The following is a 25,706-nucleotide window of genomic DNA, read 5'->3' as shown; positions in this document are numbered from 1 at the left end:
TGAAAATATATATAGTTATGAAAATGCATTAAAATGGTTGATCTAGTGTTTTGGAAAAGAGCTTTTCATTTGTATTTTGAGGCTAAACTCAACACCGTTGTTGCCGCTGCACTGATTTCCCCTGTACAGATCAAAAGCATGGAGGCAGAACTGAAGAAGAAGCCAACGATAACAGCCCTGGCCCCTGCAAATGATAGAAGTGTGAACACACAGCAGGTATGTTTGTGCGCCCAGACAGGAGAGGCATTTAAACCTGTGTTTGTCTTGAGTCTTAACTTAATTCACGGAGTCACGGTTAATATGTTGGTGGTTGTGGTATGTTTCTGTTCACGTGATTTAATCTATTGTTAAAAAAATGGACAGTCTTGACTGTCCCAAAGGCGTATTATGTTGACCCATCAGTTCATGTTCCTTTGCAAGAACAGAAGGCAGATGCAGCAGCCACATAGAACATTCAACATGAATTCCCTAGCTTAGCCCCAGAACAATCACATAATTTACGGGACATTCAGATGGTCATATCACAGCCTATGACCTAACAGACACAGCAGACAGGAGTGATGTGATGTCCTCACTCATAGACACCCAACCCTTGACTGTGAATGACCTGGTTCTGAAAATGAACATTAATGAATGGGTGACGTTATGGTTCTGCCAGTCTATGTTTCTTATATGTCTACAGTATGCACCCAACATGTTGATTAGTCTCTTGGGTGACATGTCCTCTCTCTAACCCCATGGAGCAGCAGATCGATGCCTTTGGGGACAGGGTGGCCTTCCTGGAGAGCCGGCTGGAGGAGGAGAAGTCATGGAGAAAGCAGCTTGAGGCAGACCTGACTATGGCCCAGACGGCCCTCAGGAAAGACAAAGAGGTAGGCTACACATTTAATGGCCAGGTGCCTATACATGGATTAAGTCTAATCCTAGACTAGAACCTGTTTCAGTGAAGATTTTCATTCCCACCTGTTATACCCTGTTATGCTCATGGACAGAGACAGAACCAGAGTGTTTCTGGTTGTGGAAACATTCTTGAATTATCGTTTGTAGAGACCGACTTTTGGCAACAGGCCTTCAAACAAACTGTCTAGCAAACAGCATCCATCATTTGACACATTGGCAAGCAGTGGATGGAGACGGGTCCATTATTTGTGTGTGTGTGTGGTTATTTTTTCCACCAGATCCTTAATAGGGATCAGGAAGAGTTGAAGGCCTTGAGGCCAGAGGTGCAGTCACTACGAGCCGAGTGTCAGCAAGCCAAAGCACTCAGCAACACACTGGTGCAAGTAAAAGGGGAGAAGGGAGTCCTCGAGGAGAAGGTACAGTAAAGCTCATTAAATCACATCATTTTCTTCCAAATGCTGCAGACTTGTCCATTTCATTGAATGGGCCAACCCAACTTTTGAGATCCTTGTTTGTCCTGTCAAGATGTGTATTTTATAAGTGACCAGTGGACTATGCATTATCCCTTCACTGAAATCCCTTCACTGAAATAGCATCAGATGTCTGCTCTAAAATTAATTCCCAATACTCGCTCCAGAGATAAATGCTTTGGTAAATAAGGGCACTGTGAGATTTTACCCCCAGTAAATGAACACCCAATAGCATTGTCCATATTCTATTTTAATGTACAAATTCTGCAACAGCTGTTTGCACGCAATTTTAAGATAAGATAAGTGTGGCAAGATTGCTTTGTTGTCTCCCTAATCTGCATTGTTTGTAGGTGGCACAGTTGGAACGTGCTCAGGCTCGACTTAAGAGCGACTTGGCTTTCCAGGCAGAGAACAGCCCGGCCCAGAAGGACCTGAGAGAGAGCTGGGGTCAGGTGTCTGAGCTCACGGCTCAGGTGGAGCGGGTGAAGGCAGAGCTGTCCACTCTGGACAAGGAGCACAGAGCACTCAAGTAAGCAGCTATACGACACATGGCTGGCACTATGTAATTATAAAACACACTAGGCTTGAAAAGCTGAGGTGGAACAGCCAAATGCTAGTGTCTCCAGGGTTCCCACGGGTCATGGAATTTCTGGAATATCATGGAATTTTGGAAAGTCTGTTTCAGACATGGAAAGTCAGGGAATGTTAGCATTGTTGGTGCAGTCGTGGAATATCAGGGAATTTTGTTGCAGCAGATTAAAACTTACTAGCCAAAATACATTAATACAAATATATATATACACACAAAATTGGTGTATCTGGTTTGTTAGCTTTACTGCTTGCTTGAGTAGCCCAAATTCCACTCTAAAAATGTAAAATATTCTTGAACACTGCGTGGCTGCTCTGAAATTATTGGTCGGTATATTGAACCATTCCTTATATAGTAAGTTATGGAAATTCAGTTTGTTTGTGAGGGAAAGTCTGGGAATTTTACATTTGACTCGGAGTGGGAACCCTGTATCTCCTCCTAGGTCCTGATGTTGACACCAACAAGTTATTCGATCTACTGTGTGGATAGTGACCTGTATTTGCCTGTGTTTTTGGTCAGTTTCTGTGAAAGGGCTAAATGACATTAGTGGCATACAAAGAATAAAGAAATGCAGCCATCTTAGCAAATATTGCTCCAGAATAAGTAAACATAACTCAGCCCGAAAGCCTGACAGAAATTGTGAGTGTAGGCCCTTGTAACATAATCTGTTGTGACCTCAACCACTTGTAATTACCATCACAATTTCGTATGCTGAAACTCCATCTGAAACTCCATCTGACCCCAACCCAACCAACTGCAGAAGTGAGATGGCTGAGAGGAACCGGCAGGTGCTGGAGCTCCAGAGGCAGCTGAGTGAGGAGACGCAGCTGCGCTTACAGGCCGAGGGGGAGAGGCAGCGGCTGGGCCTGGAGCTGCAGCACGTCAGGGACCAGCAGCAGCACCACCAGCAGCACCAGCAGCACCAACAGCACCAGCAGCAGCTGGTTTGGCTGGAGGGGAGGAGGCCGAAGCCAGAGGGGGAACCCAGACCAATGGCCACCTCTGGGGCCCGTCTACAGGAGGAGGGGGACAGTCAGGTAGGAGGAGGCATGGCTTTACACTACAAGAAGACATTAATATGACCCTTGCCTGTGTGGGATACATTTTCTAAACATGTACTGTAGGATGGCAGGATAGTAATTAATTCCCTGATCTGTTTCTCTCTGTTTGAATCACTCTCCCCCTACTCTTTAACAGCGTGACTGTTATCAAGCAACAAGAAGAGGTAGCACTCCATTATATGTCCTTAATAAATAGCAAACTAGTCATTCACTAACCCTTTGTTAATATTTGAATATATAGAATATGTATTTGCTACAAGTTAATGTTTTTTTCATCATCAATATTAGTAATATATAACTCAATATGGGTCTCTCACACTGGAAATTAAAGCAATAGTTCGGAATTTTGGACATAGGACCTCATTTCCAACTTTACCGAGGTGATATAGGTTGGTGGAGACCGTTTTTATCGCGTTTAACCCCTTCCTTCAGTTGCAGCGTTCCCCCTTGCTAACGCTGGTTCTGAGCTACCGCATTTCAACGGTAACATCAGTCTGACATCAACAACAGTCTTACTCACTCCACAGCACACCCGAGACAAGTCAATTTAAACTAGGCTGGATGTTACCGTTGACTTGCGTTATCTCGGCGCCAGGTTAGCACGAGATGAACGCTGCAACTCAAGGAAGGGCAGAAATTCACTGAAAACGGTCTTCATCGACCTATATCACCCCGACTAAGTTGGAAATGAGGTCCTATGTCCAAAATTCCGAACTATTCCTTTAATGATCACAAGGTTCACAAAGGTCCTCGATAAAACAAAACAGGGCAAAGCTGAAAGATGTTAGCCTGACTCTCGCCAGACCCTTGTAGTTCCGCCATGCTCCACCAGAGGCGTTTCGCTGTGAAGCAGACAGCGAACTACAGGATCTGGCGAAAGTCAGGTTAGAAAGATGTAGCAAATTTGTGTGAAAACTACACTAAAGGTGATACTCCGGTTCAGATAAAAATAGATCACTAATTAATTAATAATGAATGATGAAAAAACATTAACTTGTGGCAAATAGATATTTTAGTAACAATTAACAAATATTTACAAAGGGTTAGTTAATAAACTAGTTTGCTATTTATTAAGGACCCTTATTATGGAGTGTTACCCAAGAAGACAATAATATGATCCTTGCCTGTGTGGGATAACTTCCCACACACTTCTAAACATGTAGGATGGCAGGATAGCAATTAATTCCCTGATTTGTTTCTCTCTGTTTGAGCCACTCTTCCCAATTTAACAGCGTGACTGTTATCAAACTCTACCTGTTTTGTCTCCAGCCTGATTACTGACTGTTTCACAATGCAAGCCCTGTCTGTCTGTAGCCCAGTCTGTGATTAGTCCTGTCTGTAGCCCAGTCTGTGAGGGACCTCTTGAATCGGCATAACATGTCCTTCATATAAACCCCTCTATAGAGAAGTATTCTCTTACTCGACTTAGAAGATTTTATGCATATTTCCACTCAGGATTCTTTATTTGAATCGACAAAAATTGCATGAAAACATTGTATGGAAACCCAGGTATTTATACTTCCTCACACCAAATAGTCTGTTATGACAACACATCCTGAATATGGCAGGTCATGGCACTTAAGCACAGTGGGGTTACAGTGCGGCGTCATCATGGCTGGCATGGAGGTCTAAAGCATGTGATGAGTTGTTGTGGTCATCTTCCAGCTGGCGTCTCTGAAACTGGAGATGCGTCGGCTGCACTCTGCGCTGGACGAGGAGAGAGAGCTGGCCAGCCAACACCAGCTGGCTCTGCAGGCTCAGATCAGTGAGGCACATGCCCGATCAAAGGTTAGAAACACACACACACACACACACACACACACACACACACACACACACACACACACACACACACACACACACACACACACACACAGGAATGTATGGACTTTTGCAGGGGTACAGGGCTGTGAGGCCTTGTTGGAGGTCTACACTATCCAAGTACTCTTCCAGTTCAGACATGCTCTTGCTCTTGAGAAAATGTATTGTCTGAAGAAGAGCCATGCGGCTTGAAACGTAACTTGATTTAATAAAGTCAACTAAGTGAGAGCAAGTATGCAGATCTTTTACTCTTTTTCTGGATCTTAACTTTTTGGCTCCTGCACCTTTATTTGGCTGTGCGCACTGTTTGCAACTAAATATTGATCCCTCATTGCCATTGTTCTGCCATTGTTCTGCCATTGTTCTGCAGTCCCAAGATTCGGTTCTACAGCAGAAAACGGAGGAGAACAAGCAGCTGAAGCAGGACCTGGCCCGCACCCAGAACCTCTTCACCTCAGCTGAGCGTGAGCTGCGCTACGAGAGGGAGAAGAACCTGGACCTCAAGAAGCACAACGCTCTGCTGGAACAGGAGAAGCTCAAGGTAGAGACTACCTCCACAACACACCCACTGACTCTTCTCCCTCTCTCTACCGCCAAGTACATGTACTTCAAAATTATTATTATTATCATTATTTTTAATAATATTATCCAATCTGTGACTCAAAACTGTGATACGATCCTAACTGTGAATTTCATTCAAGAGTGCACCAGATGGTATCAAGTCAAGGAAGAAAGTAAATTAGGATGTCATTGTGAGTCGTTAAGGAAAAGTTCTTTGAACAGGAGTTACTTTAAAACTAGCTTTACCCGCGTGACCATAAGGTCACATTGGGATGTCAGTAACAAGGGGGTCAGCATATTTGATCTATTAACAGTTTATGCAGTGCCTTGTCAGGTAGAGGAAGTCTGTTGCTGTTAAACATTGTCTACTTAATGAACTCGCCCAATGTACTGATAGATTTTTTACTCCTTTCCAACTTTCATATTTTTACCCATCCCTGCTTAAAGGGGCCTACACATTGCATGCATCATGCGCTGCTCTCCTTGTTAGGTTGGTTGTGGTTATGACCCAAACGTTTTTGTTATGCTTGCCACCAGGCTGCCATTTGCGCATGCAATGCCTTGAAAAAAAATGTTGCAATATCCCATTTTACGGTACTTTTTGTCTCTCAGTTGTTGTGGAGGTGTATGCAGCCTTAAGAGGTTGTAGATGTGTTCAGGTGTATGTCTCAGGCGTTGTGCTGGCCTGGGATGTGTGCATGTGGTCTGTACAGTTATTGTGGCTTTGTGCAGGACAGTGGGGTGTACTACGAACCTCCATTAGTGGCTTAGCCAAGTAGGTTTCGCTCAAAGCCAGGGTATGCTGTCATACGATTTGATTTGGCGTTGCTGTATCACCATGGTATCTTATGCTCGCAACCAAACCTGGTCCAGAGCAGGTTATGTGCTAAGTTATAGCTCAAATCGTGAAAAACTACCGCCCTCTGACCAATCCTACTGACTACTGACCAATCAATTATCTTGAAAAACGAAGTTATCTCACGTGTGAGAATCTGTCATACATCTTACTGGTGTAGCCCCGCCTCTTCAAACATTTTGAAACTCGAAGGCGCTTTAACTATGTTGCGCATGCAGACATATCGCTACTATGGACATGCATAACATACAATATCTGATGACCATCGATTTTTTTGATGTTATAGGTTAGACACTTCATAAATGCGGAAGTAATCTTTTTTTTGATATAGGTGGTCTTGTGCATCTCCACGTTTCACGATTGGCCAATGTTACCCAAACCACGAGAACGCGCACAGATCTGAGCTGAAAGCCTAGTTTGACAAATTCACCCGTGAGTGAGTTTCGTGATACCACTCAACTCTGAATGCGACTATCGTATTTGTCGATCCAGGTTATCCAAGGAAAGCCTGGTTATGTTCAGCGAGATTCGTAGTATACCCCACAGGTGTGTTTAGTCTGTAGGTGTTGTGACTGTGTTAGTGTGTGCGTGTGTTCTTAAACAGGTGTTGTGGCTGTGTGCAAGTGTGTGTGTTCTCTAACAGGTGTTGTGGCTATGTGCAGGTGTGTGTGTGTTCTCTAACAGGTGTTGTGGCTGTGTGCAGGTGTGTGTGTTCTCTAACAGGTGTTGTGGCTGTGTGCAGGTGTGTGTGTGTTCTCTAACAGGTGTTGTGACTGTGTGCAGGTGTGTGTGTGTTCTCTAACAGGTGTTGTGACTGTGTGCAGGTGTGTGTGTGTGTTCTCTAACAGGTGTTGTGGCTGTGTGCAGGTGTGTATGTCTATAACGTGTCGTGGCTGTGTGCTGTGGCTGTGTGCGGGTGTGTGTGTGTGTTGTCTCCAAGAGGTGTTCTGGCTCTGCAGGTGTGTGTGTATCAGGTGTTGGTGCTCTGTGCAGGTCTGTGTATGTTCTGTAAAAGGTGATGTGGCTGTGTGCAGGTGCGTATGTCCTGTAACAGGTGATGTGGCTGTGTGCAGGTGTGTGTGGTGACTGTGGTCTCAAACAGGTGTTGTGGCTGTGTACAGGTGTGTGTGGTCTCAAACAGGTGTTGTGGCTGTGTGCAGGTGTGTGCGGAGCTGAGGCAGGCCCAGGCCAAGCGCAGCCATCTGGAGCAGAGCGAGCAGGAGCAGGTGGCCCAGCTGGAGCGGCTGCAGCAGAAGAGCCGCGAGCTGGAGCTCCAGCTGGCACGCAGCGCCCAGAGCCGCCATTCCACCAGCAGCCTGCAGGAGGAGCTGTGCGCTGAGAGGAGCCGCCTCATCACCGCTGACAAGAAGGTAAGAGAGAAGACTGACACTCCCCTAGAGGAAACGTTGTTTGTCCCCTCACATTGGCAAAACGAGTCAGTTGGCTACACAGAAGTCGGTTGATTTTGTCACAGTGGATTTCCGCTGAAGTGGCGCCGATAGAAATGGACACAAATTGTAATCTCCGCAGAGGTGGCGGCAGAGGTTGATGCCATGGTCCAACATTATCTTTGTTGAATTTTGAATTGTCATCTATCCCACCGGTCTCATCCCTAGACGAGAGATGCTGGTCGACTCACATCACTATTCCAGTTGACACAGTGATGCAAAGTCCAAAGTTGACAAAAGACCAATTTACACACTTGCCACAAAACATGGAATAGTGAACCTGGCCACAACTTTAGAGAATATAAATGGCATATGCTTGATTGTAATGATCATTAGGGTGTCCTCAAACTCCTTTTCTCTCCCACTTCGAACCATGGCATAAAGTTTTAATATGTGGGCTTGTGAATAAAGAGGTTGCCAGTTTGATCCTCTGATATGTGTGTATGTTCAATATTCCGAGACAGGACAAATGTAGAGGTTCGGTCAGGATAGGTCACACTACTTGACAAATTCTATGTTTACTTAAGATAAAAAAAAAAATTGCACGCCACTACAGTGCTATCAAAGGCGGCCTATATCAAACATGACTGAAAACGAGTGAACATGACAGATAAAGAGGAACTTAGTCATAACAGGGAATGGCACAAGTGAGAGGAACAAAATTAAATTGTAGATGACTTGGTAACCTTTATGACTTTTTAGGTGGAGCATTTGTTCATTTCTGTTACACCAGTTTCATGCAAAATTGCAAGTGTTGGAAACCTTTTCCAATCAAAAAATCTTCACCACTTTGTGAATGAGTTTGGATTTTTCAAGGCTATTTGATGTGATCCTCTCCTTTCAACTGCATGTTGACAGCTGAGCTATCAATGTCCAAGGTGAGAGACGTGTGTACGCTGCTGTTGCAGGTTCTGGAGCTGCAGCAGCACCTGAAGAGCACCCTTCACCAGCTCCGCCTGGAGGAGGCCCGAGCCGGAGAGACGTCCAAGCTGGAGAGGGAGAGCAGGGACCTGGCCGACAGCCTGTCCGCCATCAGGGCCAAGCTCCAGGAGGAGCAGCTGCAGAGGTGAGATACCAAACCCCCCCCCACCCAGAGGCCCAATCGCCCCCACCCCATAACCCATAATGATTCTGACAAGTCATTAGTCCAATGCTCATTGAACTCAATGCAAGCTAATAGGCTAACTGAACAAAACTGAACAAAACACCATGCCTACCTCTAGGTATGGTGAAGGGTGTGTGATGATGTGGGTACATTTTAGTTCTAAAGACCAAGGGAACTTTATCAGGATGCATAGTATCCTGGATACATGAAATAAGTGGCCTTTAGAAATAAAAAACTGCCTAACCCTATGTGTTAAATTCCCATAGGGTTACATAGGGGTGCAAATATTTTTGACCCCAGTATTTTGGGAAGAACATTTATTTATTTATGATACATTATTCATTCACAAAGAAAATTTGTCTGTCTTATTGTCCTTGGTCATGACATGGACATTTTATCAACTTTTTATTAACAAATCTTTGCCATTGAAATCCAGGCAGTTTAGTCTAGTTCCCTTTTTTCACTTGTCATCTTTACCGTTTAAGCACTGCTAATGCATTTGGGTCAGCACATGCCTTGAGTGCCCCACGCAATGCCACTGTTGCGTTGTTGTACAACAGCAAAATTGCAGAAGTGGCATTGATTGTATAAGACTCCTGTTGTATCAGGGCACCACCTCAAAGCTCACGTCTTCATCTTTCCAACGTCCAACAGGAAGTTGCTGGAGCAGAGGGAAGAAGAGCTCCAGCAACAGATCCGCGCCCTGAGAGCCAAAGAGGCGTCTCTGAGTCGCTCTAACTCCGAGCTGACTCACCGGCTGCAGCAGCTGGACACCCGCCTCCTGGTCCTGGAGAGTGAGCAGACCGCTGCCAGAGGGGAAGTACGTGTTTAAAAGGAAAAAAAAAGCGATTAAGTCCATTTTTGTGTAAGAAAGACTCCCCCTTTTGCACCATAGTTATCCAACTGCTTTGCCATTGGACATGACCTTGGAAAGGGCCTCCGTGCAGCCAAATAAATGCTGTGGCTGAGAGACATATTTTTGTAGATGGTTGCTACAACAGTAACTCAACAACTATTCACCCAGTACACTTGGCCAGCTCTGTGAGCGTCTGAATGGAAACATCCAGTCACAGCCTCACTAAAGGCTCGTAACCGTCGATGCATTTCCATGGTGGAGTAAAATCCTAGTGTGTGGGGGGAAGCCTCTGGTTTTCCATGGTGAGGGTGGAGCGTGTGGAAGGCGATGCTACAATTGAGGACTTTTTGAATGGGATACAATAAAAGCAGATAAGGTAGAATTTGTTTAAGATTGCCCGGCGACAGAAATAACTTGTATTTCTAAAGAAAACTGATCTACAAATATATGCAATGTTTTCAAAAGAAATAATGATCCAATGTAATGCCATGCTTAAATATCATTATCATTTATTTTGTGTAGTCACATGATCATTACTAAGCACTGTTAAAAATTTACCAGCGTCTGTGTTCTATGTTAGCGAGTGTCCCTAATATTACAACTTCAATGGAAACAGAAGACCGAGGCTATTCTCTGGCTGCATAAGTCTGAAGAAAGGCCTCAGACTAGCCTGTTTTTTTTTTTAAATATTATGGATACGAGCCATAGTTGTGGTTTGCTCTAACAGTTGTACCAGTACCGAGCATGAAGTATTCAGTTGTGATCTATTCTAAAAGACTGGAAACTGAGCATCTCATGTAGGCTAAGTCTATTCTCTTTTAGGAGGTGTGCACATTAGGAGGTTTTTATTTACAAATGGATCCTGTCCAAGGCAGGAATAGTACTATTCTTCCATGTGTATTATGGCACATGGGATGGGGCCGTTGCTGGCCTGGAGGTAAAACCGGTACTGGCCTTTAGGTAGTCATAGAGACAAATCCATGGCAAATGAAAGTGTATGCAAAAGGGTGAGGTCGGCTTTGTTTTCTTTATTTTGTTTATCCTTTATGTACCCAGGTGAGTCCTGTTTGGTCAGTATTCAAACATGACATCTGTAGTTCAGTGTAAAAAAAAAAAGGAACAGTTAATGCGTTTCTTTCATGGATGTGGCATGTGGGGAGTTTCCTTGTGAGTACAGTAGAAGTATTGCGTGCCGGTGGCGAGCCATCTCTCTGAATTCCTCCTGCGTGTTTATGTTCCAGCGGCGCGTGGCTGAGCAGGCGTGCCGCGATCTGAAGGAGCAGCTGGCGTCCAGTCAGCAGGAGTCCGAGAGGCTGCAGGAGGAGCTGCAGCAGGCCATGCTCCAGCTCGACTCACACATCCGGTAGGACATGCATGTCAACGAGGAACCCTGAGGGAACTGGGCAGCAGTGGCTCAGGAGGTAGAGGAGGCGTCCAGTAACTGGAAGGTTGCTGGTTCGAGCCCAACTCCTCCTGACCTTGTCGAAGTGTCCTTGAGCAAGACACCTAACCCCAGTGCTCCCCCAGTGCTCCCGATGAGCGCCTTGCATGGCAGCCTCCACCATCGGTGTGTGAATGGGTGAATGTGAGGCATGGGTGAATGGGTGAATGTGAGGCATGATATGTAAAGGTGCTCGCAGAAATCGATAAAAGCTCTATATAAATGCAGTCCATTTACCATTTTACCATGACTGAGACTGTCATGCCAAATAATAATAATAATAATAATAATAATAATAATAATAATAGTGTTTTGTTGAGCATCTGTCAGTAGGAACAGGATAACCTTTCATGCCTCTGATTGCCCCCCCCCTCACCCCCCTCCTCCAGGAAGTACAACGAGAAGCAGTGCCAATACAAATCCAAGCTGCGCAAAGCCAAGCAGGTGTACACGAGGGCAACCACACATCGGGACGGAGTCATTCACAAGCTTGAGAATGACCTCATCATCGCCAACAGTCTATCTGAGAGAGTGAGTCTCCTCTAAAGGCCAGAGTACCGAATACATCTCCTGTGTAGGGTTCAAATTATCAACAAGGCACTCACATTAGCAAGACCATGGGCTTGAAATGTATACACAATCCACACACTATAAGTGTAAACCTTCCCTCAAATGTAAATGAGCAAAGCATTTTTGAGCAAAGCATTTTGCTTTGTGGTGACAGTGGCCCGGGAGGTAGAGGAGTCATTTAGCAACCGAGAGGGTCACATCCTCCTTGCATACCTTCTTCATTTCAGGAAGAGAGGATGGACAGATACCCCCTGTCTCTGTCAGAGTGTCCTTGAGCAGGATACTGCGTTCCAAACTGTTCCCAGTGTGCAGGTTGCATGGCAGCCTCTGCCATCACTTTGTGAATGGGTGAATGAGACAATTGTCCCAATGAGTAAATTTTTTTTTTTTTTTTTTTTTTTTTTAATGCATCTCGGCCAATCTAGTCACAAGTGAACAGTGCTGAATACAAAAACAAATGCTCCCTGGATAAATGCAGATAGGATTTGTAATTCCCGCTGTTGCCGCATGGGGAGGGTGTGATCCCGTTTACAAATTTTGTTTATGAAATGCGTCTCGGCCAATATGGTCACAGATGGACAGTACTAAATACAAAAGACGCATTATAGAAATGCAGTCCATAAACTAAATGCATCCTGTGTGTGTGGTGTGTGTGGTGTGTGTGGTGTGTGTGTGTGTGTGTGGTGTGTGTGTGTGTGTGTGTGTGTGTGTGTGGTGTGTGTGGTGTGTGTGTGTGTGTGTGTGTGTGCGTGCGTGTGTGTGGCCAGGAACAGGGCCGTGTGAGGAAGGTGATGGAGGAGAACGAGAAGCTGCTGCTGGAGAGGAGGGAGCTGCTGCAGCGGGTCACCGAGGCCGAGGAGATGGGCACCGACGGCCTCCGCACCGCCACCAGCGTCCAGCAGAGGTGTGTGTGTGTGTGTGTTTGTTTGTGTTTGGGAGTCCGGATGTTTGTCTGCCTGTGTGTGTTAGTGTGTGTTGTTCGTGAGCCCGGATGTTTGTGTGCCTCTGTGTGTGTCTGCCTGTGTGTGTCCAGAGTATTCTGGTGTTTTCAGTTGCTGCTTAGCCAAGAACAAGAAACATCCGGAGAAGTTTCTCAACACTTCCTCTTGCTAATTAGTGGTAACTTGCACTCATTCTTGCACTGGGCGGCTAGTCCAGCAACTAGATTCAATCGCAAGAGTGTCTGACCCAGATTAGGATGATTTACAGTACTTTCCATTCTACTAAGTAGGCATAATAATTACGTATATTTTCTCTCTCTGCTACGAGTATGAATTGTTGGAAGCATAGAAGCAGCTGATGTTTGTAGAACAGTACTTACACCACCACCACCATCACAATGGTGTCCACACCCCGTCTACACTCTGTCCACGCTCTGAATCAGTGAATGTGTGTAGGATTACTTGTAAAAAAAAAAAAATGCAACCATGTCATGTTTTGACTAAGTGGAAAACTATCCTTGTTGATTAAACTGTGGTCTCATTTTTCCTCACACAACAACCATGCATGCAGCATATCAGAAGGATGTGGATAGCTTTGTCAGATGGTGTGATGATGCCCATCTCATTTTAAATGTTGACAAAACTAAGGAACTCGTGCTGAATTTCAAGAGAAAGAAAAAGTGAGGTAGCCCCTGTACTTATCAGAGGTCACCCAGTAGAAGTAGTTCCCTCGTATAAATACCCTGGTGTTCATCTAGACAACAAACTAGACTGGAAAGAGAACAGCAGTTACCTTCAAGAAGGCCCAGTCTAGACTATTTGTCCTTAGGAAGCTTAGTTCGTTTGATATGGGCAGGCCTATTTTAAACATGTTTTACCATGGGATTCTGGGAAGTGTTTTATTTTATGCTGTTGTGTGTTGGGGAGGTAGCCTGACAGTGGAGAACAGGAACAGATTTAATAAACTGATAAGGAAAGCATGTTCCATCATTCTGTTCTGTGGAGGAAATCCTGGAGCAGAGCAGAGAGACCACCCCTTGCACAGCATGTTCACTAAAAGTGGTTGGAGACAAAGGCTCCTTCCTAGGTGCTCCACAGAGAGATTCAGGAGGTCTTTTGTTCCTACAGCAATCAGACTTTTTAACAAGAACTGCTGACTATCTATCATTGCTGTTGTGACATACAGTATGTTGCAGAGATTGCTGTGATTATTGTGTCCTTTCAGTGCCTACTGTATGTCTGTGGACACTACACTATGTATGTGTTATTGTAGTGTGTGTTGTACTGTGCCTGTCTTAAGTGTCAACTCTCCTACTGATGTATGTTGTTGTGTGTGGTTGCCAGGTAGCAAAAGAATTTCCCCCTTGGAGATGAAGTGCAATCTATCCATCTATCTATCGATCACTTTCAGAACTATTTTGAGAACGATAAAAAGCTGACAACCAGCTGAAAGCTGACAGCCATCAGAATTCATCAAATTTTAGCCATCACATTCGTCAACACAGAGACTTTTCTTATCAGTGTATAGTTATAGTTGTAGATATTCTCCTTGGTGTGAATGGCCCTTTACCTAGGACTGAACTAGAGTTAGAGACAGACAGAGACAGAGGTCGTGGGGAACAAGGCCATAATCAGGCTGATGACCAAGATTCAGGTCAGGGTGGAGACGTGTGTCATTTCATGAGAAATGAGCCAATTTTGGAAAACTCCACTCCTACATATTTCTTTTACTCACTGATATTTTGTAGGAGCATAGGAGCTCATGGTGGACAATACCACGGAACAGGATGTGACATAATGGAACAAGTAGTCATGGACACAAGCACATTTTTAACAACAGAGGGCATGTTCCATTGCAAAGGTTTCAGACTGGATCAAGTGTCTGGCACACACATTAGATAACAAGGTTCCCTTTTACCTGAAAACTGGGAAGGTTTCACAGGTTCTTTATAACCTACATTGCAGATTGTGAGTGTTCTGGCTCATAATGGCTGCTGTGCATCATCCAGGTGGATGCTACACATTGATGGTGATTAGTGGGGGTCCCCCTTCACTGTGAAGCGCTTTGAGTGTCTAGAAAAGCACTATAGAAATGTAACATGTTGTTGTTGATTGTTTACTTTCCCCAGGGTGAACATTCTGGAGGTGGAGAACCGGCAGCTGCAGGAGAAGACGTTACGACTGGCCCATCAGGTGGGGGTGCTCGAGCGTGGCCTGAGGAACATCCACTCCACCTGCAGTACGGAGGTAAGATGAGCGCCAGTGGTGGTGGAGGTGGAGGACTCTCATGAGGTACATGAACACGGGGTCGGAAATGTAAAAAAAATTCCATTTGCTGTCAGATAATGGTCAAATTCACCTGCCACGCTATAGTTGGGTATGCTGTGTCTCTAAATATGTTCTTGCTGGAATTTGATTTTAAAATTTTCATTTTATAATTTTTTTCATGTACTGTTTGAGGCACCTTTTCTGCCAGTTGGATGACATCTAAGCCCAATTTTTTTGCAGAAAATATTAAGTCAGTCGGGTAAATCTAGGTAGTAGGTCCAAGTTAATATCCAGAGTTTTCAAAGGCTAAACAAATCTCCAGTAGGCTAATTCAAACATTATTTCTTATTAATGCTTTTGCTGTAAATAAAATCAAGGGCGTTCAGGTCACGTTAATGAACACGCACCGCTGCTCGTCTGTATACTGTATAAAGCCCGCCCGGACGATTTGATTGGTTGGCTGATTTTCATACGAGCATAGAAGCTTGTCAATGGAGCAATGCCAGACCAAATTTCCCTCCCTCAAATTTTGTGGGCGGGGTTAAATTCAGGTTGGCTTCCAGGCTAGAAATGTAGGTCTGGGCTGGAACGTTGAAAATCGATGGTTCTATTTAAGCAATAAGCCCTGACAGGCCGTTCTATATCGTGAATATAGCACAGCTGAGGGGTGTTGTTAGGCACGAAGCAAGGGAAGCGAAGCTGTCTATCCCCACAGCCATCATTGTCTATCCTCACAACCATCATTCTCCATGACAGATCCCATGTGCCCAAGGCAGTCTAAAGTGGTCGGAATTGATAGCCTGTGAACATAGGACATATCATTTTGTTCTATTATTTATCATTCTTTGGGAATTTGTAACTTACTACTGGTCTGAGTTGTCTTCTTTTCCATGCATTTGTTTGTTTATCTTGAATAAGGATTTGAAGAAAATGCTTCCTTCGGACTATGATGGATTTCTCCAGAATTCTGGCTCAAGGTACAGCTTTTACTTCTGTCGAGTTCTAAATAGAGAAGTGAACTCGTAAATAATTGAACTTTTAATATCTGTGTCCTACAACCCGAAGATAGAACTTAAATGAAATGGTCTCCCAGTAGGCTATTTTTGGGACATTCAATTGATATCAAATGTCACTGTTGTGGTCATGGGGTTTCTAAATTAAAATCATATCTTCACCTTGCTTGCTCTCTTCACATCTACAATATGTTGGACTGTCATACATTGTCATTTGAAGAAGTTTCTTGCTCCCTCTTCCTTACTCTCTCACTGTCGTAAGAGGAAGTCAATTACATCAATATGTGACCATGAAACACACACCCAACCAGAACTATGTGTCCTTAGACATAGGAACTCATCCCTCTCTTTCTCTGCTTCTGTTTTTACCTTATAAGAATCTATAGTTTGAGAAGGTAGATAATTGCAGTGTTAAATTCGCCATCTGATGTCACTGTTTGAAGCTACGCAGTAAGCACCTTTCTAACAAAAAGTGCAGAGTTGAATCAGTGTCCGTGTCAGTTTGGCTATGTTAGCTAAATATGGTTGAATGAACTAGACATTTAGCATACAAAAAAAATGGACGTTTTCCGAGATATTCCAAGATGCGTTGATCTTGGTTTGCTGAGAATGCTTTCTTGAAAAAAAGCCCTTTGCTTTCCATATCACTAAAGGAATTTCATTAAACTGGTATCATTATGGAAATTAAACTGGTATCATTTTCTTCCCCAGTCCACACATAGTTAAATGCCTCAGCATTAAACTGAGATGAAACGCCACATTTTAACATGTAACATTCAGTCTCCCAGTGGATGTAAATGTGTTGGCATTAGTGTAATTGATCACAGACACACCCATCTCCTATTTCTAAATGTAGCATTCCAGTCTAATCTTCAATATTCTGCTTTCATTTTTGCACTTTGCTAAATATTTTTTTTATATATTATTATTATTATGTTGTTATTGTAACATATTTATTTTCCATCATATTTTCATTTTTCATCGTTTCCCCTCTTCTTGCTCACTCCCAGTGCAAAATTGGTTGTGGGTGACCCTCTGAGCATCCTGGACTCCATCCGCAGAGTGAAGATGGGGGAGCACCTGGAGAGTCTCAAGTCCTCCTTCTCCGTGGCCCTCTCCCAGCCCTCTGAGCTCAGCTACCTGAACGTGACGTCCCCTGAAGGGGCCCATGCTACCAGGGACCAGGAGGACAGTATCAGTGTGGCCAGTGACGAAGCCTGAAACGCTTCTAGCGCTTTTGGAGACGCTGACCAGTCCATCCACAGTACATGTGGCTCGTGACAAAGGATGTGCCATAGTGCGTCATCTAATGCTGATGAGAATTTGTCATCCCACAATGATATCAATGTAGTGGACTGCATGTTCCCATATGCGCCAACATGGGCAGCTTGCATTCTAGAACAAGAATGACAGAAGGCGGAGTGCAAACAGTCGGCGTGAAAAAAACAGCCGGTCGTTGACAAAGCTTCTTTGGATCAATGTTTGTCATTACAAAGCCCTATGTTGATCTGACTTGTGGCCAAGAAGATCGTGGTGAATGAATGGGAACTTTTTTCATTTTATCATTTACATATTGCAAAAACGTGAAATATTGTGATATATTTATAAGTTGTTGCTTCTGAAAGATGCCACACTGTTTGTCACCTTTTAAAAGGTAGGCTAGTTCAGCTTTGATATACATGGGAATAATGTGCATCAGCATGAATCCAAGTGGTTTTGGGAGATTACTGGGTGTGATTCACATACGGGAGTTATGTATGTGTTTATGGATGGCTCAGAGATGTGTCTGTCCTATCCTTGCAAGGCGGTATCAGTACACTACATGCCAGACACCTTATGGAACAAAGGGTGGTTTTTTTAGATAATCAAAATAGACTGGATAAGGCCTCCTCTACCTTGGTGCTTGGAGCTGTGGTTATCCTACTTGCATCGCACAGCATTTCCAGTCATGCGTCATGGTTTCTGGTGGCTTGCTTCCTTCCTGCTCTGAGCTTTTCTCTGTCGCTAAGGCCAAGCTTTTGTGTTTGATTCCAGCAGTTTACACCCACTGCCTGGGCCTTTGAATCATATGCTAGTAATAAACTCAAAGAATGCCTTATTTAGGAAAGGGAACGTTTGCTACCAGGGGAAGACTTTCCTACAAAACCAAGAACAAAACCATTTCACTGTGGTATTACTCTATTTTGGTTGCTTTTGAGACAATCTGAAAGAGGAGAGAGAGAGAAAAAAAAGCACTTTTTTTTTAGCTAGAGATTATATTTGTATGTTAAGGAATTTGGGTGGAATGTGTTAATGTTGTACATATGGCAGTGCAAACGATTCAGCTGTATCTACCTTCTGTATTGCCTAAGACACTCATGCAGTTAAATGCCATTTACAAACACTATAGGGCCTATGAATGAAGTGCATGGAGGTAGTACATGTCCCTCCTGCTAAGTTCTAAGGAAGTTAACAGGACATGAGAAGTATATTAGCTAATCATGTTAAGGGAGCGGTAGCCAGAATACAGCCACGTGCTCTAACCACAGTGCAGGGCTTTCACAAGGCAAACAGGAAGGCTTACCTTCACTGACCATGCTTGTGTTGAAATAACTGAAAATCTTCACTGCAGTTTTGTAGGGAGATGTTTTCCATCTCTCTGGCGCATTCTTTTCTTTAATGGTTATAACCACTATGTTACTCGTGCGTGTTTACCATGATCATTTTCATGCCAATATATTCAAACGTATTGAGTGACTTTCATAAGTTCGATAGACTTTGTATGGTGTTTTTTCACAGAATACTGAAAGTAAGAAAACAAGTTGCATCATTGGGAGATATACTGATGTTTTGTTACATTTGAGTTAGACAATATGAGTTAGTCACATTTGAGATTGTAATATCGTGTGTGTGTGTGTGTGTGTGTGTGTGTGTGTGTGTGTGTGTGTGTGTGTGTGTGTGTGTGTGTGTGTGTGTGTGTGTGTGTGTGTGTGTCTGTGTGTGTGTGTCTGTGTGTGTGTGTCTGTGTGTGTGTGTGTCTGTGTGTGTGTGTGTCTGTGTGTGTGTGTCTGTGTGTGTGTCTGTGTGTGTGTCTGTGTGTGTGTATCTCTGTGTGTGTGTGTGTGTGTGTGTGTGTGTGTGTGTGTGTGTGTGTGTGTGTGTGTGTGTGTGTGTCACAACTCTTGGTTGGTACTTAAAGGGACACCTTGTGTATTGTGACAGAGAATTAGGATATCTATGACGAGACATGGTTTTCCAGTTGAACTGGATGTTAATCAATTCAACCTTCTCTGGTGTTCATTGATTTTTTTTTTTTTTTCCATTGTTTTGAAGTTATGTTAACACAGAGGTCTTCAGTTGGAACATTTGCATGCCTCACGTTTGAATGGGTCCTATTGGTCCAGTGCCGTAACTGTCATGGTGGGACAGTGTCAAGAGGTCTCACCCTCCTCCAGTGGAACCATGTGTCTAGCAGCCCAGTGCTTATGTTTAGGATGTCGAACTATATCATCCATTACTTGGCTGAGAGGCTTGAGATGTCGGTCCTGAAAGTCTCAATGGTTCAGTGCCAGTGGATGCCAAATACAGTGTACTATCCTGAGCTTTCTGTATCAGTGTGACACCCGAAAGAGCTAGTCTGGTCTCTGGCCGGCCTATATCAGATACAGATTGGTGCAGCTCGGTTCCAAGGGCATGGGTAATGAGCATCATTACTGATTGCCAGAGTGACTCGCTGAGCAAATTCAGATTGTGCTCTCGCGAGAACTCCAGGATTTCCAGGGTCCAAAAGAGTCACACAGTGTCAAATATTCCATTGTTCCACCATGTTTTTGGCATTTGTGTGAATTGAGGGCACATTCTGTTACTGTTACACTGCTGCACATTTTTGTGATTATTGGGTGTATTGAGTGTTGTACAAACCACTTATGAATGTGATTTTTGGCCCTGTGTATTATAACAATAAGAATTCTATATTTTGTTTAAAGTATTTTATTAAAAATGGAAATATCTGTCAAGTGTAATTTGTTTATCAATTGATCAGAAAAAAATACAGAGCATTTCATACATACATTCCAGTCATTGTAAATAATTGAGATGAAACAAGATTTTACAAAACATTCCTGAGCTTAGTTCTTGAAGATTATTGATATCTCCATTATAACTTTCAAACCCTGCCATATACTTCATGGATTTTGTGTAAAGGGTTTTTACTGTGCTCTGGCTTTACTCCAGTGTGTGAATGACATCAACATCTTTTTTCTGCTTTCTCACATGCAATAACAGTGGTTAAGATTGTGCTGATGGTCTGATTTACTGGTTAGGAACCACCAGAGGGCTGTGACTGAGCCCAAGGGCTGCCACTATTGTGTCCCTATGCAAGGTACGTAACCCTGAGTTGTTCACAGTAAAGATACAGTATGAGTGTCTGCTAAATGATAAATGATGTAAATTACATGATTCTGAACTAAGTGAAGACTGCCATGACAGTGCTATATTTATAATAATAATAATAATAACAATAATAATAATAATACATTTTATTTATAAAGCGCCTTTCAAGACACCTAAGGTCGCCTCACAAAATGAAATTAAAAATACAGACAATTACAAACACAAAACAAGTGCCAGACAGAGCAGTGTATTATGTGCTTGAAGCTTGTTGCTTTACTTGGCTTGGTTGAGGCACATCATAACAGCTGCAATATGAGTCAGGCAGGGAATGACATACTGTATAGGCCTATCCTCAAAGTAGGAAGCCACACGCCAGTGTTCTCATTAGGATGCTTACTAGAAACCACCATTCAGCTTCTGTGGAGGCAGAACTACATTACATATTAAGATCTCCACTGACATTTGGCAGCAGAAGTTACCCAGCATACAAGGAAACGCATTAAGAGAGCTGCCATTTGATTTGAGGTCTGTATCTAGAACACCCGCCATGAATGAACTAGAAATCTAGAGAGTAGATGGAGCAGAATTGCACCTATCAATTGCAGAGTTGACTGCATAATGTTAGAGATTAGCATTGCCTTTGTTAAATGTGCACTGTGCAAGATTTTCACCTTAATAAGCTTTACGAAGCCAATTTGATGGTGAACACACTTGCATAGCTCTACAGCATATACGAGTTACTACCGAGAAAACCAGCCATGCAACTTCAAGAACAACGGCCCAACAAATCTCGTGCGAATCGTGAAACAATACCTTTAGAGATCATTTTTGACTGTTGTTAATCCTTCACAACAAAAGCATTTTCATTGTGTGCAGGGGGGATAAGTCACTAGAAGTTAGAGGAAACTCTAAAAATACCTACAGTACATCTGCATTGTGTACCTTTAAAATAGCAATCTTTCCTATCTAATCTATCTGTCTATTGTCATTCATCGTTGCATAGCATGTTTTAGACACTGTGCTTTAACCAACAAAGCCTTTTCACGACGCAAAGGGTTTGGACAAAACCCCCCCCCCAAAAGTCTTTGCTTTTACTGACAGGAGGCTCGATTATACTGAAAACACACAATTAAAACAATTAAGTCCTCACAATCACTAGCTGCATAATCTTTATATTTCTGAGGTGAATTTTGTGTAGAGCTATACACTGTTCCTCTTCCAAGCTTGATGGACTAAATAAAAAGCTAAATAAAAGTTCACAAAGCGAAATAAAACTGGCAGCTTCCACCACTATCATACTCCTTTCTCCCTAGTGGCTTATTATATTACAGACCACTGGCCTTTTATATACATGAACAATAAGGTCTTCTCAACAAGTTTTATACTGTACATCAAGGGATCAAATCAAAGGATTTGTTTCAATTCATGTTTCAATTCCCATCCCAAAACCTGAGCTTGCTTAGCTCTATGTAAACACCGGAACAATTCTAAATGTCTCAACACCAAGTCTATCTCTGATCCCTGAGAGCCTTATAGTATTTTTCAGCCCAGATCAATCTTTGGACCTGGATTTCATAAGGGAAGCCAATGTCAGTAGCCCAGCAGTATTCTGGGGAAAGCACTTTGCTAGGCTTGTGAAGCAAAAAGTACTTATTCAAGTGACTCTCGTCATGCCAAAGAGCCTCAACGCCATTGACCTTATCCGTCTTAATTCCTTGGTGACAGGTTTTTGTGACGTTCCTCACACTTTGCCATGTGCCACCAAAGACAGCCGCATGGTAATAGTAGTCCCCGCCATCCATGTATGCCTGAGATTTGGGGTTTCGGTCATAAGTAAACCCTGGTACAGAGCTCTTGTAGAAATAAGCATGAAGCAAGGCCACTGAATCCCCAAGGGCCTCAGAGCCGAATGGCCCAGTGAAGACCTGGTCAACATCCATGCAGAACACATACTGGTTCCGCTTGCTGATGAGGCTGTCAATCACCTCTGTGATGGTCTCCATGCGCATCATGGAGATGTCCTGCCAGCGGTCATACCTCTTGACACGGATCACCTGCAGTGTCCGTCCTGGTGCCAACTGGATGGCGGGAACATTGGAGGGGACATCGGTGAACACAAAGTAGTCCACGGGCAAGCCCACCATGAAATACTTTTCTGCTGATGTTAAAAAATCTTTCAAGTAGATCTCCAAGTATCTGCAAAGGTGAAAGGAACACAGATATATTAACATAATGCAGTGAGTTGAACTTGCTGAACTCACTGAATTCCAGAGAAAGTTCCATAAGATTACTTAGTCACTTAGTCAAGTGATGTTAAGCGGTTTCTAAGCAAAAACATATTTTGTCACATGCAGCAAACACTACCTCAACATAACAAACTGTTCCAGCCAATCACTGACGAGATGGTTTTAATTTCTAATTGCACGGGAGGGATAGGCTGGGTGAACCCTGCCTGAACTTCCGGGGAATTTGAATTTCGCCCAGCAGCTCAGGCTGGAAACCAGTAGATCTATGTCCTCTGTTTACTGCCAGAACCTTTGGCTCCAATCAGAAACGGCCATAGACCTGGCACGCTATTGGCCGGTGACGTGACGATAACAAAACTTAAGCGACGCGAAGTGCAGTAGATACAAAGCGCAGCCTCCCCAGACTAGCGTTCAATCTTAAAAAATTGAGCTTATATGGTGAAAACCAGACTATGGGAGGGAGGGAGAGGGAATAAACGAGCTAGCTCTCTGTTTTGTTTAAACGTCAACAGAAGTGACATTACCCAACATTGCTTAGTGCACCTTTAACACAAGAACAAAAAAGGTCATGAAACTCACCGTCCAACAGCAAAGACCGTTAAGGCTACTGAAGTGCCCTTGGCTTTGTAGTAGTTATCATAGATTTCTCTTTCAAACATCTCATTCCACATTATCGGAGCCCTCCAGGATGTGCATGTTTGAACATCCGATCTGTACCTATACGTGTTTAAAATCAGACGTTTACACCACTGTACATACAGTACATACTGCTAAGTAACACACACTGATGTCTTTCATGAGGGACATTTGTAATACTAAAGAACATACCAAAGATTTAGTGAATTATCTATATGATCTCCTGGGTGTAAGGTTTCACCAGGGGCCAAAGCACACTTCTTAGTTGCAGTAAAATACCTGGTGAAGAGACATAACAAAGGTAAAACATTAAACACACAATATCATAATGACTAGTTGGTTAAATTGGGTTAAATGCAGAGAAACGAATTTCCCTCACGGGATCAAAAAAGTATATATTCATTAGACATCTCTGACTTATTATCAGTTTGATTTACACAGGTGTTCGGACATAAAACTAAGATTTTATTATTATGACATTAAATTATGTCAGACTGTTGGGCACTTCACAGGCATGTAATACCCCAAGACAACACTGCACCTTTGCCATGACAGATAAAATGATGCTGATTATAAAACATTATTATTGGACAGATTAAACAAATAAAAAGCATTGTTTAAATAAGCATTATTACTGGACAGATATGCCTTGGTAAAACTTGCCACAGCCACTCTAATGTACAACAGAATGCCACTATGGTCACAAGTTTGGGGTACTCACTAATATAGGCCCAAGGATTTTCATCAAATGTTAGCATATAAGTCTAAACTATCTTTTGTCTTTCAATCCTTTTGTGTGTCTTTGTTTCTGGTTTCTGTGTTTGTTAGTTATATCAGTAGTATGAGCTGCCTTCTATGTAGGCTACCAAGCAATACCAACCACTTGAGACAGTGACACGCGCTCCCTCGCTCTCTCTCTCTGCATAATTAGCCATTCAGTATAGCCAACACAGGCATACTGGTAACAGTGCATAAAACAACAGGTCCATCATTCACTAATACAATCAGAACAAAAATAATGTTGGTTTACTGTCAAATTTCACTTCAAGTTGCTGCTGAAGAGGCTAATTAGTGGAAGTGGGCCTAAAACTCCTAACTGCACTGCTAACTATGAACTCAACACAAAGATGGACACTGACATGCAATGATTTTTAATCATTGGCCTCCGGAAGAAAACAACACAGACACCAACCACATTGTGCAACATAAAAACTTGTGAGGAAAAAACGGAGTTTCCATTAGCCTATACTTGAGTGTGAACACAACTTATCGGGTTTTTTTGTGTCACTTCTTGTGAAACTGACAGCCATGTGAAAATGTTATTGAGTAAGCGTGACACTTGGCGCTAAACGGGCCTTTGGGAACGTTTCGCTTTTTGTTCTTGTTGCAGTACACTTCAAATAGTCGGATTCAGAAAGATAATGAATCAGTAGCCAAAATGATCCTCTTGTGATTGCTCATAGTCTCAAATAATGATTAAAACAAAGCATCTTAAAGCCAAAGAAATATCTACCTCATAACAAATCATCCATTTGTCGCTAAATTTAAATAATCTGACAGAGATGCCTTGTCTTGGATTGATTATTATTAATTCGAAGAAATAACGGAAGAAATGTAACTTTATGGAAGTCGTGTAGCACTTACCCAGTTGACACTGTATACTTGTATGAGATGAAGAGCACCGCTGTCACACACAGAAACATCGGGCACAGAAAAACTGCGCGAAGACGTCTGATAAAAGTGAAGGCGAATTGGAAAGGCATAATCGGCAGTTAAAGTTTGAAGTTTCCTTTCTGTAACATTCAGGCTCAATTTAATTAAAAATGCAACGACTGACCTTTTGTTGAGGACATGCCACTTGGTACAAGTCATTTTCTATGTCTCCAATCTCTCATTATGCTCATGAAGCAACCTAAGCCTAATTGATCTTGCGTCAAATCATCCACTTCTAAGACCTATAGCTATATTGAGTACACAGTTCTACAGCAAATTCTTCTTTTTCCGAGGTTTAGGCTACCTAAAATGTACAGTAATCGACTGCGGCATAGCGTCAATTCCAAATGACTACATGACAGGATGAAAATTCACAATAACTTGGAATGTCACGAGATGTTGGAGACTAACGTTAGCCTATGAATCAGTACGACGGAACTTTGAACGTTTAGTCTACCGTGGAATCAAAGAGTCCAACATTATTGTGAGACACAACATTCACCCGTAATCTATTAATACGTCGCAGAGAAGTTTCAGTTGCGCACAGCGTAATCCAATGTCCCAAGACTGTCTGAAGTGGGACTGTGCCACCTAATTTCTATCCTAGCGCTCTTGCCCACCAGGATGACGTCGCAACATCTGTCGCCATAGGTTAGCTTCTTGTGAAGAGTGTACTCTTAACTGGAGTGTTATATCAGTTTTTAATGTCAGTGTAGGCTGGGGAATAGTTGGAAGGGAAGACATTTACTTTTATGCAGAAAAGTTCTGTGCACATGCACAGACCTATTACATCTGTATCTCCGTGTAGGCTACAGAATTGCATTTGCAGTAAACTCACAT

At 43.0% G+C, this 25,706-nt stretch overlaps 2 protein-coding genes across 2 annotated transcripts in view; one reads left to right on the top strand and one right to left on the bottom strand.

The window, feature by feature from the left end:
- The window catches only part of ccdc30 (coiled-coil domain containing 30), a 28,522-nt gene extending 9,652 nt beyond the window's left edge, over positions 1-18,870 (top strand). Inside the window, exons 12-27 of the mRNA XM_062540192.1 lie at positions 130-216; positions 747-872; positions 1,179-1,316; positions 1,721-1,899; positions 2,720-2,996; positions 4,686-4,808; positions 5,212-5,382; positions 7,419-7,628; positions 8,615-8,772; positions 9,466-9,631; positions 10,909-11,030; positions 11,498-11,639; positions 12,446-12,582; positions 14,749-14,866; positions 15,806-15,864; positions 16,911-18,870. Coding sequence (XP_062396176.1) covers positions 130-216; positions 747-872; positions 1,179-1,316; positions 1,721-1,899; positions 2,720-2,996; positions 4,686-4,808; positions 5,212-5,382; positions 7,419-7,628; positions 8,615-8,772; positions 9,466-9,631; positions 10,909-11,030; positions 11,498-11,639; positions 12,446-12,582; positions 14,749-14,866; positions 15,806-15,864; positions 16,911-17,121 — 2,424 coding nt within the window. The 3' untranslated portion in view covers positions 17,122-18,870. The remainder of the gene's footprint in view (positions 1-129; positions 217-746; positions 873-1,178; positions 1,317-1,720; positions 1,900-2,719; positions 2,997-4,685; positions 4,809-5,211; positions 5,383-7,418; positions 7,629-8,614; positions 8,773-9,465; positions 9,632-10,908; positions 11,031-11,497; positions 11,640-12,445; positions 12,583-14,748; positions 14,867-15,805; positions 15,865-16,910) is intronic.
- Positions 18,871-19,859: 989 nt separating this feature from the next.
- Positions 19,860-25,424, bottom strand: LOC134087221 (N-acetyllactosaminide alpha-1,3-galactosyltransferase-like). Its single transcript, XM_062540581.1, has 5 exons — positions 24,991-25,424; positions 24,798-24,884; positions 23,346-23,432; positions 23,097-23,234; positions 19,860-22,467 (listed from the first exon to the last, which is right to left on the bottom strand). Exons 1-5 carry the CDS (start codon positions 25,023-25,025, stop codon positions 21,780-21,782), a joined length of 1,035 nt encoding a protein of 344 aa, XP_062396565.1. The 5' UTR covers positions 25,026-25,424; the 3' UTR covers positions 19,860-21,779.
- Between the last annotated feature and the right edge of the window lie 282 nt (positions 25,425-25,706).

The sequence above is a fragment of the Sardina pilchardus genome, chromosome 7, assembly GCF_963854185.1.
Source record: "Sardina pilchardus chromosome 7, fSarPil1.1, whole genome shotgun sequence".
In the NCBI taxonomy this organism is placed as follows: domain Eukaryota; kingdom Metazoa; phylum Chordata; class Actinopteri; order Clupeiformes; family Clupeidae; genus Sardina; species Sardina pilchardus.
Note: the sequence above shows the minus strand (reverse complement) of the source record. Positions and strands in the feature narration are given on the sequence as shown.